The sequence below is a fragment of the Nanorana parkeri genome, unplaced genomic scaffold (assembly GCF_000935625.1).
Source record: "Nanorana parkeri isolate BGI_ZX_2015 unplaced genomic scaffold, ASM93562v1 scaffold482, whole genome shotgun sequence".
Lineage (NCBI taxonomy): Eukaryota > Metazoa > Chordata > Amphibia > Anura > Dicroglossidae > Nanorana > Nanorana parkeri.
The window spans coordinates 976,573-991,853 of NW_017306750.1; the positions used below are offsets into that span (position 1 = coordinate 976,573).

The 15,281-nt window shown below is 41.9% G+C and overlaps 1 protein-coding gene across 1 annotated transcript in view; it reads right to left on the reverse strand.

The window, feature by feature from the left end:
* EXT1 (exostosin glycosyltransferase 1) overlaps positions 1-15,281 on the reverse strand; it is a 64,165-nt gene that overhangs the window by 46,018 nt on the left and 2,866 nt on the right. Inside the window, exons 2-3 of the mRNA XM_018560853.1 lie at positions 2,811-2,904; positions 1,110-1,217 (exon numbers count right to left, since the gene is read on the reverse strand). Coding sequence (XP_018416355.1) covers positions 1,110-1,217; positions 2,811-2,904 — 202 coding nt within the window. The remainder of the gene's footprint in view (positions 1-1,109; positions 1,218-2,810; positions 2,905-15,281) is intronic.

Genomic DNA, 15,281 nt, shown 5'->3' on the forward strand with positions numbered 1-15,281 from the left:
TCTGCCCCTCATACCCATCACTTCCACCTTCCTCCTCTGCTCCTCATACCCATCACTTCCACCTTCCTCCTCTGCCCCTCATACCCATCACTTCCACCTTCCTCTTCTGCCCCTCATACCCATCACTTCCGCCTTCCTCCTCTGCCCCTCATACCCATCACTTCCACCTTCCTCCTCTGCCCCTCATACCCATCACTTCCACCTTCCTCCTCTGCCCCTCATACCCATCACTTCCACCTTCCTCCTCTGCCCCTCATACAAAATACAGACAAATAATGTATATAGTAGTGGTCTTTTGCTTTTTTTTTTTCTTCGCCTAGCACTGCACAACTAATTACTAGTGCTGCTATAATTACTGTGCTGCCCAGAGGCACTGTGAAAACCCTGCTCAATTTGTCTCCAAGGAATCATGGGAAATCAAGGCAGACCAAGCACGCATTCTGGCCTTAGCCTGGCTGCATTGTTTCCTGGAAGGCATCACTATACGATTTTAGTCCCGTCTGGAGGAGCTTAATAGCTCGCAACAATGAAAATAAAAAGCTATTATAAAAACGTGGCTTGAAAAGAAAATGAGGAGTGTAAGCGAAACGTTCACTTTAGACAGAGCTACGGGCATGATTATTGATCACATTATTGAAAATCTCCCATGCTCCATTGCTACCTCCAATGGCTGCTTTCAGCCCCTGCCACAATGGAGCAGGTACACAAGATAATTGCTCATGGTCATGGCATTGCACAATCAATCCCGAGTGCTGGGCACCCAGTTCTGCCAGCCTCTTACGGGGGCCAATGTCGCAGAGGCAGAAATCAATTGCGATTCCATAATCTCAGGAGATTTTTTGCATGCTCAAAACTGCATGTGCACCCTGTGTTCATTTGTATTGCACTGTAGACACCCCAATTCAGTTGGCTTGAATGTCAAACACAGGCCAGCGCACCCAAAACAGATTTTGTTTCTCTTATGCACAGCACCGAAATGTGTTTGGAACAGTGAAAATCAATGGATATTCTTGCGTCTGCTTTGCAAAATGTACAACCATGTATCTGGTGTAAATGAGTCCCAAATTAATGTACAAGTGGAAATGTCCTTTTATCGAAGTAACTCTCACCTGTAATAATAACCTCTCATCCCCGATGACTGCCGCCTGGTTCCAATCAATCACTTCAGAGAATGGTAACTCCCATCCATTACTTAGCATCACCGGAACACATGCAGCCTGCAGATGAAGTTATGTTCATACCATTAAAGCATTGCAGCACATCTCCATTCTCTTCATTAACAAGTGAAAAGGCCAAGCAAATTACATTAGTACTTGGACAATGATTAGGCCGCATCACAATGGCGAAACAAGTGAGACCGGCAATAACAGCTGTTATGCTGCTCTGAACACAATGGGCCAGAGGCATCCTACTCAATAAGTCTGCGCACACACAACTCTTATTTTTTTTAATGGCCTTTTTAAAATAAACCTGTATGAGGAAACCAAAGCCTGCTGATACATAGCAATCAGTATAATGGATCTGCTATTACCTCTGTGTCGCTCCTCCAGCAAATTCCCAGTACTTTCAAGTATAAAAGCACATGGGTACAGCCTCCCTTCCTCTACCATTGTAGAGCTTTGTGCTTGGGCAACCAATCACAAGGTCCAGGATGTCATGATGGGAAAGGTGGGGCGTATGCTTAGCTTTGTATCAGTAACAACCTTCTAAAACAGAGGTAGCCAAACTCCGGCCTTCCAGCTGTGGTGAAACTACAAATCCCATGATACATCTCTCTCCGGGAGTCATGCCTGTGAGAATCTTGCAATGCCTCATGGGATTTGCAGTTCCACCACAGCTGGAGGGCCGGAGTTTGGCTACCCCAGTTCTAAAAGCTGAAACTTGCACAGAAGCATGGGGAGGGGGGACGACACACACACCATCTTTGATGCCTGCAGTGGGGCAGCAAAGCAAAGGTGTAGGCATCTTATGCTGTCTGCTATGAATTGGCAGGCGTAGTTTTTCTTTTTCATTTTCCCCTACAGGGTCATGTTAAAGTTCACCTGAGCTATGCTCATACAGGGCAAAGCAAAAAGTTCACTTTAAGGCTGGGTTCACACCTAGGCGTATCGAATATGCTCGTTTGTCACGCGTTTTTACCGCGATTCATTGCAAAAAAACTGCGCAACAAACGCGCGTTTCTGAGGGCTACTTTGCTGTATCCCAATGGAAACGCGCCCCAAAGAAGCTCCTGTACTTCTTTGGGCGTAGGACGTTTTGTAGCGCGTTCATACGGCCTGTAATACGCCCAGGTGTGAACCATACCCATAGGAAATAATGGGATTTCGGTGTATGAGCGTTTTGCCGAGTGTTCGAACGCCCCTCAAAACGCCCAGGTGTGAACCGGGCCTTAAGCAGGTGTATGCATCTGCATATACAATGTACATTTAAAAAGGTTTAAAATCTGAGAGATCTCTTAAAGATAGAGATGGATGGGGCAGGTGGGGATAGATAGGGATGGATAGATAGATGGGGATAGATAGGGATGGATAGGGATGGATAGTTAGATGGGGATGGATAGTTAGATGGGGATGTATAGGGATGGATAGTTAGATGGGGATAGATAGGGATGGATAGTTAGATGGGGATAGATAGATAGTTAGATGGGGATAGATAGATAGATAGATAGATAGATAGATAGATAGATAGATAGATAGATAGATAGATAGGGATGGATAGTTAGATGGAGATAGATAGGCTAGATAGTGATGGATAGCTAGGTATTTATGATGTTATAAAGGAGAGAAACAAAAGGTAAAATGTAGTCTTACCTGCAGAGCCTCCAGAAATCTGAAGGATCCAAGCCTGCGGCCACGGGGGACCAGACAGAAAGTGGCATTGTGCAGCATTTCACGATAATCATATCTGTGGAAGAATAAAAGGTTTGGTTAGTATCCTGATTATAACAGTACATTTACAGTGTAGAATCTTCAATACACAAAGCAATACAAACATGTGCATCCTGCAATGCCCATCCCTCTCATTGCAAGTCCATGTATCAGGTCCAATCTCCGGTGCCCACAAACATCAGGGTGGCTAGATGTCCAGGCATGGTCTGATCACCCTGAGGCTAAACTCTCTTCTGAGTACTGAGTACTGCAGAGTGCTTCATGAACATGTTTGCTTAGCTTGACATTAAAGCGGGGGTTTTAAGAGTGAGGGGCACCCTGGCATTCTTGGGGGGAATAAACCAATAGAACAAGGTGACCTACTCTGTTTAACAGATCAGTCCACCAAGAGTAGATGGATCAACTGCTGGTCATCTCATATCTATGGGCAGCTTGAAAAGTGAGCTCATGTCAACAATCCTTAAAGAGAACTGGTCACAGCTGGATTATACGCAAGTATATGAATACCATCATAAAATATTAGCCCTCTTATTTAGCTGAACTTCATTTTTTTTTTCTGAGCCTGACACTTCAGCTCTTGCTTCAGGATCACTTGGGTTTCATTGTTGCTGCCTTGTCAACTGCCTGACCTCATACACTGCCTCCAGAGTCCCGAGTGTGTATAGAATTGGAAAATTGCAAAGCCCTATGGAGTGCCAGCAACTATTGGTCTCCGTTATTCAAAACCATTGTGTATTCTCAGGAGCTGGAAGACTCTGTGAGGTCAGACAACTGACAAGGCAAAACACTCTCACATTTAAGGTGACCTCTAAGCCAACACTAAAGGGCTGAATATTTGACTTCTTGAATAAGATAACAAGCATAACAGACATGACTGCTTCTTGTTATGCAGGAATGCCAGTTACATTCTCCGATATAAAATGACCTCATGAGAAAGCTAAAGAGGCCACTTTGTATAGGAAACGTCATTGTGCACGCACTACAAAAAAAATGCATAGTATTTTTTGATTTAAAGTAAGAGGGACAGTTGTGGAGGCAAGAGGGACTTTTTGAGGCTTTGCTATTCGAGTCCCAATTCTGTCACTCCTCAAAAGAGAAACCCAGCAACCACCTTTCTCCATACCAACCCCTTATAACATATTCAAGCATAAAGCTGGCAACAAAGGCCAGGCTAAAATGTCATAATTCCAACCGACTCACTTAATCATTGCCTGCAGGCACCACATTGTGTGCGTCCTTTGCCTGATTCAGCTCTAGACCAGACAGGGCCTATTTTTATAGACACAGGTGTCAGACAATCCCCAGCCCGTGGCTGGAGAACAGCGCAATATGCAAGAGGATCATTTGCTTAAACAAGCATGTACAGTTAATTTGCACGGGAAAAAGATCACGACTCGGGGATTACGAGCGGGCAACTGGCAGCAATAAAGCAAACAACAAACTCTCAGGAAATGCTCGTCTAAGGCTAGGGAAAGGTCCGGGCCTTCGCATGAAGAGCACAACTGGAAGCGCATGTCCCGTCTTATTGAACTTGTCATGTTCGAATCTCGGCATATTTGTCTGTACTCAGCACATCTCCCATGCTAATAAGCGTTTCAGCCCTCAATTTACTGCCAAATCCATGCTTGTCGACAATCGGCAGAAAGATAATGAGATGTGTGACGGCTGAAAGACGCAATTAACAATGCAGAGGAGTCCTAATTGTCAGGAAGCGATAATGCCTGTTCTGGAGGCATCTAGAAATTAAAGGCTAAACCTGGACAGAATGTGTTGTGCTTAATAATATCTAAACTTAGGAGTCTTCGGTACTGGTGTGAATTAAAGACAATTCACCCTAAACCATAATCTGCATCAAGGCTACAGATGAAGCAGCTGCTATAATCTCTAAATATAATTGTGTATAAATGATTGTTTGTTCTCCGGCTCTGGGAGAGCTGATAATAAGCTAATAAGCGGCTGAGTCTTGACTCAGACAGATTTTGGATTTAGGCTGCCCTATTATACAAATTCTGCATTTTCGTTTGTCTTTTAATGTGCTTTAATGTGCACATGACATTGTGCCAGAAGAAGCATGACTAAACACAACAAAATACACTCAACTGCACATGCAAAGCATGTCCTAAAATTCAACATTAAAGCAAAACTCAAGGGGAACAGCTACATAGTGAAATAGATACATGGCAGCTGCTATACCTTCCAAAGGATTTCTACTCCTGTCCATCCAGTCCTGAAACAACAGAGCCAGGCTGGTGACCAGACTATTCTCTATTGCAGGTAAGCAACACAGCATAGTCACCGGCCTGCCCCCTTGGAAGGAAAGCTTTTTTTTTTCGTTTTAGATAAAGTAGGAAAGGGTTAAAGCCTCTTAATTTCCTGTTGCGCCTCCAAGACAGGAAGTGTGAGGAAATCTCTCTAAAGTGAACAGAATGCCTATATGCGAGAGTTGTCATAGGAACGGGATCTTCCATCACTTCTTGCTCGCTCTGGTGACAACTCTAAAATTTCATATCACTTTCTGTGTCAGTGACAATGATCAGCAGCACGAAATAGGGTGAATTTCTTCAGTCGGGATGCAGACAACAATTAGTAGCTAATGGGAGGGAGTCTTTTTCTTTACCATGCCATGCAAGAAAAAAAAATGTCTTTACATACACTAAACAGGTGCATGGAGTTAATGTTTAGGTTCAGTGAGTATATGCTGCTTGAAATATTTACCAACTTTACAGCTTCCCATGAAAAAAAAGAAGCTGTTGAACATTATGAATTGAGATTGAGTCTTATTGCGACCTATACAACGGCTCGAGAATCTCGCCAAGGTGAGAAGTATGATAAATTGAGTGCCATGATACGGAATTACCAGTATAGATTAGACTTGGTCACAGTCAGCTATGCTTTCTACAAGCAGCCACTTTAAATAGCCAACAATTCAAGGATGCCATCAACTCACTAGCCATATGCTATAAGAGAAGCTTGTGGTTCCTAAACATCTCCAGTGCAGCAAGGTTATCCGAACCTACAAATCTTGTGCGAGGCACAAGGAATACAAGTTAACGCGGCACAAGGTAAACAAGTTAACCGTTTCCCATTGTCCATGTTTACGTCTTCTCGAAAGCACAAAAAAAGTGTTTTTGATTTTCTATATTGGATGTGCTTCCTGTCAATCATTTGAAAGATTAAGTGGATGCTGGAGAGTCTTGGATCACCATTATCCTGAGCAGCAGAAGGGCCAGCAGTGACTAAACAGCTAATCTCTATGTTCTCTCTAGCTGCTTTCTCCCAAACCACTGCATGCGGGTAATGGGAAAGCAACCAATCCACCATGGGAGCCATTACTTGTACTATACCATGCTTATTGCACAACACATAATCTTTACCTTTCCAGCCCCGGCCGTTTCTCATGCCTTTTTCTAACCAAGTTTTTATGAAGAGTCTGATACCAACTGGGTATCATACATCAGTTCTACTGCAGGAGAATTATGATAGGATGTCAACATTAGTCTACCGGGACAGCAGGTTACTGTCTCAGTCACCTTGATCGATCGAAGAGAAAAATTTAGACAGAACAAAAAAAAGATGATTCAATATTTGCCCATAGTTCAAGAATCCTTTAGTAAATGTATGCATTCTTCCAAAGTTTTTTAATCATTTTTCAGTTACCTAAATTGTCTGTGTTATGCTTATTGTACTTGGTTGGCACACGAAAGCTGAAATCAAGCTTGCTTTATTAGCGGGTTTGGTTAGATGGAGGGTTAGGCAATTGTTCTTACTAGAGCAAAACTGTACTGTGTGGAATATATCTGTGAAGGTTCTCATTCATCCAGCTCATGGTATATCTGTAAAATATGTCAAGGCAACTGTACTTGCTGCATTTTTCTTGAGAAAAATACAGCAAGTCTAGTTGCCTTGACTTCTTTTTTAAAGATGTATTGTGTGAATGTCAAGAGTAAAGTTGGCCATATACTGGTACATTTTTGTACGAACGATCACGCAAAAATATCACATCCGAACATCGATAATGCCATTGGAGGCTCAACAAATGATGTTTGGTTTTAACATTCATTTCTTGGAAATGAATGGAGTTTCTCGAATGAAAACCACATTGCTAGAATTTGGTTTGTTCGAGAAAAAGTTTCCACTCTGCTTCATAATTTTGTTGCTGCTGTCAAAAATGGTTGTCAATTTGACCCATTAGAACAAACGTTGTGAATAGGAAATTCGACCAAAATTCTACTGTTGTATGGCCAGATTTAGATGATGCCTTTAACCTTACTATCTTCAACCCCACGCTCTGGGGTGCCTACAGTTTGCATGCATCCCAACTGTCCCTTATTTGGAACAGAATCCCTCTGTCCCACTTTCCTCCTCAGTTGTCCCTCTTTTTTGATCTGATGTACAGATATCTATGAAAAGGTTCTATTTGACTACCAAAAGTGTTATTCTTCACCAAAACCTTCATCTTATGCACCAATTATCTTGTTTGCTATTTTGAAAAGCCAATATAAAAGAAAATGGTGAAATAAAATTGTGGGTTTACCCAATAATTTTTCGCACATAAATTCTTAATGGTTCGCATAACTGGGGGCATGGCAGTGGTGTATCCATACCCGAAATACATTGTGCTGGTAGGTGTCCCTCTTTCTCATCTCAGAAATTTGGGAGGTAAGAGTTTACCATAAAGCAAGAATGAACACATTATTATGGAATTCATGAGCTAGCAGGATTTTGGGGTTCATCAAGATTAAATCCCAAAGGCTAGGGAGGTGCCAGCTGTCATTTTTAATGAGAATAGGCTACCTGGCTTATGAAGTAAACCTTGTGTACTTAGAGCCCCCTGGACCGAGGCATGCACTTCTGGGTGTCCCTGACTTTCTGGTACAGCAATCGCCTTACAGCATCCTGCTATACAAGGGAGCGCATCTGCTGTTGAGATGCTCTGTAGCATGCCAGGAGGGTAGGGACTGAGCAGACATTTGTTGAGGAAAGCAAACGTGTGCCTTTGGGGCTGGGAGCTCTCCAGGCACACAAAAGAGACTTTGTGCCCATCTGAATGAACATACAGGCACCTTGTGCTACTGCGCTGCTCATCGATAGGAAGTGGACTTTGCAATGTGTTTACCTCATTATTATGGGTCTACAGCTGCTCCAGTTTTTTTATCCCGAGTAAGGCTTTTTCGCAGTTATTTTTTAAAGGCTTCACTAAATATTACATGCATATGTCTTTCTTTGCATTTCTATAACCCCCCCCTCAAAAAAAAAAATGGCCACAGAACATAGTAGATTCAGTAAAATGCAGAGCTCCATGAACTGCTGGTGTCACTTCGGCAGATGACAGGCAATTAACTATTAAACACCGTTACATCACTTCACTGAGTCAAGCCTTATGTATCCATCGATTCTGGTCTCGGCTTTCATCCGGCTGCATTTAAAAACAGCAATTTCTCAGAGAAATCTATGAACGCTACAAACTGCAATTTGAACTTAACACATAATGAGCTTAACTAATCCTACAAGACCCAAACTAGCCTCTATCCTATAAAAACACGGCCAGGCCGTCGCCACTTTGCGCGGGTAACAATTCACGGTCTTTATGAAATTTCTTCTAAACTGGAGGGGATTTACAAAAGATCCATTTGATGTACAGAGGAAGAGTAAGAATAAAAAAAAATAAAAAAAATAAGTGCACCATTAAAACACCTTTTGTATATCCTGGCAAACCAAGCAATTACATTTTGCCTTTCTCCTCTCCTTGTACTGGGATCATCATGAGTTTTACAAGCTCAAATTTCATTATATTTCTTGTTAAAATTGCACACAGGGCTCCTGGTCTACAAAATTAAAGCTGAACTCTGAGGTGAACAAATATTGTCTAAATACAAGTCATGTGTATTCTTGAATCTTGGTGTGTTTTGTGTATTTGATCTGTGCAGTAAATCTGTGCAGATCTGGGCAGTAAACCAACATGAAAACAACTCTTGTACTTGTATGTGCAGGGGGAGGGGTAATAAAGACCAGTCACTGCTGCTCTCTCTACTTGTGCAGGGTGACCGGTCTTGTACCCACCCACTCCTGTAGCTTTCTGCAGACAACCTACAACTCTATTATCTGCATGTGTGCTACTCTAACAACATCTGAGTTTGCGAAGGCATTTGGTGGACAGAAAGTGAATTTATATCATAAGCGGCTACTGAGAAATATAATTATATAATGACTGGCCAAAAAAAAAGTCAGCAACTGGATTTAGCTTTGTTATGATCTGGGGTTGCTTCAGTTGGTCAAATTCAACAATGTTATGTCCCAAAAAATGAGGTCAGCTACCTACCTGAATATACTGAATGGCCAGGTTTTTCCATCAATGGATTTTTTTTCTTCCCTGATGGCACATTGGACATATTCAAAGATGACACTATCAGGATTCATCGGGCTCAATTTGTGAAAGAGTGGTTCAGGGAGCATGAGACATTATTTGGATGGATTGGCCACCACAGAGTCCAGACCTTTACTTAATTGAGGGATGTTCTAGAAAAGACTTTACGCAGTGGTCTGACTCTCCCATCATCACTACAAGATCTTGGTGAAAAATAAATGCACCTTTGGACGGAAATACATTTTGTGACATTGTAATAGTTTATTGAAACAATGCCATGTGCCATAGTCAACGCCAAAGGAGGTCCAATTAAATATTAGCGTGACTTTTTGTTTTTGGGCCAAGCCATGTGTTCAAAGTTTTTGTGCCCAGAGTTCAGTTTAAGAGGAACTGTGGCATCCCCACCATACCCATGAGTAAATGCTCATTAAGATAGCTGTAACCAGCAGGGAAGCCTGCATATCCAAGGTGATGTTTTTGTTTACATAGGACCAGAACTAAATCCTTTTCCGTCATCAGACTTCCTTATGCCAGTTTACTAAAGAGCTCGCCTGTCAGCTCTAGGGGCCAACAGAATATTTTTTAGAAGCCAGATACATTGCCAACAAACCTTAAAAGTTAGGCGCCAGTTGTAATTTTTAAGGAGCACTGGACTGGGTACCTGACTCCAGCCCTATATTAACATAGCATTTCAAATTTTACCACAGCCGCTATTGTGCACTGTGTACTCATTTAAGTGCAACACATGATTTACCTTTTTTTGTCAAAAAAATTGTGAAATGACATTAAATTATATTCACTGCAGCATATTGCAAAAAAAATAAAAAATTATCACATCATTTAATTATTTTGGTAGAAGTTTTAGCCTGGTCAATGCTGGGGATTATGCTAGACAAGGGTGTGATAGGTGTGTGTGTGTGTGTGTGTGTGTGTGTGTGTGTGTGTGTGTATGCATGCATATATATATATACATATACACACAAAATCACTACACTAATTCGCTTTAAATGGTCTTTTATATGAATTCACAATAAAACAGAGAAAACACATGGTAGCATTCCTTTAAAAAGATGTGCCAGGCTTAGACATGACCTTGCAGCTCTAACGAACAGCAATCAGGATGGAAAAAGGACATGAGCAATAATCTCTCTGATTGGAACGCTGGCCTGTGTTTCCGGCGTAGCACTGCGGGGGGTAAAATTTAAGACACTTGTGGTTGAGATTACATTTGGACAAAGAGCCCTCTGGATAATATTCCCTCCACGTGTGAATTCTGCATCTGACACGACTGAGTGCATCCAGGTGCAGATCTAATGTGCTTGCCAAATATTGTTCCCCTTATGACAAACCATGACGTACGAATCTTAATTGTCTGATTACCGCACGAACAAAAAAAAAAAGAATTTGATGGCTGAGACTGATCATAATTCATGTACTTTTCTTCATTATTCCCTGCATTGATCTCATATGCTGCCTTTCTAGTCTCATTTCCAGATGCAAGAGCGAAAAAAACAGAACTGACGTGTGTATGAGAAGTATTACCGTATATAGAAAATGGTTTTCTGTGCTTTGCAGCCCATGGTTAGGACTACTGTTAGGTCAAGCGGTATGCCGTGCTTGCGTTTAGTACGCTGGTATCCCAATCTGCACTCACCAACTGAGGCACTATGGAGTCACTTTACTAAAGGAACCGCAGTGCCATTTTACATGAGCGACAGCTGTGCCAAGTAACCAAAGTTATGCCATGATCCTGAAGCAAGGCAATGTTCCTGGTGTGATGGCATGCTGCTAGTTTGATGTAATGTTAAAGTCGATCTAAACTAGAACTGGATGACATTTAGATTAATACAGCAGTCGGTATCAAACAAATACTTTTACAATAAAACAGAAGTCAAGTTTTAAAGTCATTGCTCTGCACACGATTTCTAACAGTAGTGGACCATGCTTGTTGGCAAGTCATACGTATGTTGGTGGAGCCGCTTGTAGCCTCCACCAGGGACTCAGGGTGAGAACATACGAACATGACTACAGTCACCTCGTAACAGTGCTCAAACAAGCACTTTATGGCAGGGTCAACAACTGCAGATTTAAAAACCCAATTTTATATAACCCAATCTTATATAAACTTGATGCCATGTCACTATCATAATGGGATGCAACCAACTCACTTGGACTCTTGTAAGCAGTAGGGCGGATTGAAAATCGGGTCTCCAGTAAAAAAGCATTTTGCCTCCTGTGGCAAAAAAAAGTTTTGCCAAGTTCAATATGTAGCTTCTGCCTGGTGGCCAACTGCCAACCAAATGCCGGCAGCGTTCAGTATACAACAGGCTCAATTCACAATGATTTTACACAGAGTGGAAAAAGAAATCCAGGAGCCAGAAGAATTTTTTTTTTTCTAGGGGCCAGCTCCATTGACAACAATGAGAGAAAACCCCAAAAGTGAAGTGCCAGATGTCATTGTTTTTTGAAGGAGCATTGGCGACCTGGATCCTGGGGTTTGTGCAGCTTTAACAAAAGGCTAAGCATCTTTATATTAGCAAACTGACTGTAGCTTTCAAATTTAATTGGACAAGAAAAGTCAATTTTATTCCAAAATACGGATCCTTATCCTGGCACGTTAGCTTAAGACAATGTGGCCACCCAGCCGCCCCATAATGAGATGTCCCCCTGAGGCATCCCCCTTAGACCGCCTGATTATAGGGACAGCTCTGCCTTCCATTACTCCATTTTTCTCAACAAAGGTTTATTATTTTAGTACAAGTCCACTTAAAAACTAAAAATGAACAAACAAAACTTGTACATGTTATTGTGCAATTGGTAAAAAAATGAATCTAGAGACATAACCTAATGTTTTCCATAGAAGCTAGGGCCAGCTGCCATCCATGTAACCCAACAGATATCACGACTATGGTTTTATGTAAATCAAATTGTACATCGAACGTTATCATTGCCGAGCGCATCCCTCTCCCTGACATTCTATGAACATCAAAACACTAAAAAGTTTGCAAATGACAAAATATCATTTTGAATCCAATTTTTTTTCTTCCGCGCAAAGGGCTAATTGATTTCACAGGTGTTTAATTATCATTTTCCCGGAGATAATACCTTGCGGCCCCATAAAAAAATGGATGTAATTTTCTGGCAAAGACCGAGGTAAAGCTAGATAATTATTCCATAAATCAAACATACTGCCTTCTTTTCTGAGGAAATTTTAATGCCGCTCTATAATGGTATTTGCCGACCTTGGGGAAAAAAAAGAAGCTTAATGCATTAAAGGTTGTGGAAGATTCCCTCGAAAAAAAATAAAGTCTAAGCTCAGATACGTCCTACTAGGAAGAGGACACCAGCTAAGGACATTTAAAAAGCCTAGTCTGTTAAAAAAAAAGAAATTTGGAAAGGGGCTACCGCTTCAATAATTTCTCTGTCTCCATGCCTAAAATGCAAAATGAACTTCTGGAAACCAAAACAAATAAATTACTAAGCAATTTGATGAAATATATTCAGGCTTAGGATATTAAAAAGGATTAGCATCATCTCCAAAAATATATTATCAGGGTATTTTAAAAGCCTTCAAAAGAACTGGAAATATTGATCTCCAGGGTAAAAGTCTATTAGGAAGGGAAAACAGGCACAGCACGTAGAAGTCTCCGTTCACCATGAAGGTAGGAAACAAAGGCACAGCACATAAGTCCTATTTCACCAAGTAGGAAGGGGAAAAACAAGCATAACACATAGTAGTGTCTGGTCACCATGAAGTTAGGGGGAAAAAAAGGCACAGCACATGTGGGAAAGGGACAGGCACAGCACATACTTGTGTGAGGGTACCATGTAGAAAGGGAAAAAGAGGCACAGCACATAGAAGTCTCCGTTCAGCAAGTAGGAAGGGAAAAAACAGGCCTAACACATAGGAGTGTCTGTTCAATATGAAGGCAATATGAAGGTAGGAAAAACCAGGCCACAGCACAAAGTGTCTGGTCACCATCAAGGTAGGAAAAAAACAGGCATAGCGCAGGTGGGAAAGGGACAGGCACAGCATAGTAGTGTGAGGGTACCATGTAGAAAGGGAAAAAGAGGCACAGCAAAAAGCAGTAAGTTCACCGGGTAGAAAGGGAAAACAGGCACAGCACATGGTAGTGTCAGTTCACCAGTTAGGAAGGGAAAACAGGCACAGTACACAGTAGTGTCCGTTCACCAGGTAGGAAGGGAAAACAGGCACAGCACATGGAAGTGTCCGTTCACCGGGTAGAAAGGGAAAACAGGCACAGCACATGGAAGTGTCCATTCACCACGTAGGAAGGGAAAACAGGCACAGCACACAGTAGTGTCAGTTTACCAGACAGGAAGGGGAAACAGGCACAGCACACAGTAGTGTCAGTTTACCAGACAGGAAGGGAAAACAGGCACAGCACATGGTAGTGTCAGTTCACCGGGTAGAAAGGGAAAACAGGCACAGCACATGGAAGTGTCCGTTCACCACGTAGGAAGGGAAAACAGGCACAGCACACAGTAGTGTCAGTTTACCAGACAGGAAGGGGAAACAGGCACAGCACATGGAAGTGTCCGTTCACCACGTAGGAAGGGAAAACAGGCACAGCACATGGTAGTGTCAGTTCACCAGACAGGAAGGGAAAACAGGCACAGCACATGTTAGTGTCAGTTCACCGGGTAGGAAGGGAAAACAGGCACAGCACATGGTAGTGTCAGTTCACCGGGTAGAAAGGGAAAACAGGCACAGCACACAGTAGTGTACGTTCACCAGGTAGGAAGGGAAAACAGGAAAAGGACACAGTGTCAGTTCACTGAGCAGTTTTTCAACCGAAAGCAGCATTTTACCTCATTCTGCAGACAAGGGGTTAAAATGTTCGGAAATCCAAAAAGTTTGTTTTCGTTTTGGATAGAGTGAGAAAGTGTTAAAACCCGATCAGGTTTATTTTTCTGTCAGATTCACCCTCTCTATATTTGTGCCCAGTACAAAAAGTAATTTTGTACTGAAAGAAAACATTTTTGAGTTGTCATTGGAGCCGAAGGTGAGGGCAAAACTTCCAATGGGGACAACTGTTCCGGTGACAACTCCCCTTGCTGTGGAGAGTTTTTTGCATCCTGCTGTTTCTACAGGACAGGAAGTGAAGGGAAATCTCCCCAACATTACAGGGTTATTCACAAAGGGGTGAAGAGTTTGGAGAAGGCAGGAGAAGTGATCTATGACAACATAGCTGATTTGGAAAAACTGTCCAATTCAGCTCACTTTCCAGTTCAGCTATGTTGTCCTAGATTGTTCCCTTCTCCAAACCCTTCACCCTTTAGTGAATAACCCTGTAAGTCTTAAAAACACAAGATTAATGATGATACTTGCATTTCATGCAAGAAAATACCAGAGGCTTAATTTTTCATGAATCTGCATCTTATATCTCGCACATTATTATTTAACAGCAGCTAAAATATCTCCATTTTCTGCTCCACCTCAATGAACAGCTTGATGTACCTGACAATTACAGCCAGTCACATGCTAGAAGTATTTTAGGGTGTGGTAACCTTTGATATAATCTTTGGAGAACCTTTGATATTATACAAGTTTAATTTGATCAGAAATGAAATGATTGAACTCCAATCAATAAATAGTCTGACCGGTTGTTAGGAATTGGTGTGTGCAGCAAGAAAATAGAATATGTTGCATTTTTGTGCTGCACATCACAACATGCTGGTGCTCATAGAGGTAAATAAACAGTCAGTTTAATAAAGTTTAAAAAAAAAGGGGGGGGAAAAAAAGTAAGCACAGCGATGCATACATACTGCAGCAGGGGTCAACTTATGTGCATCTAAACGTCCACCTGTTGGTGCCAATGGGCCCTTGGACCTCAAAACTAGCTGGTTGCTATGGAAAACCTTTTTTCCCTAGTTTTATCCATGAGGCCTTAAAAATTCTCAGCAAATGCAGTCTCTTCATACTTCTGTACTATACACTTATAATGTGCTAAGTCTTCCTGCAAGAAAATCCATTATTTATTGAGGTTTATCCAGGCGGAACAGCA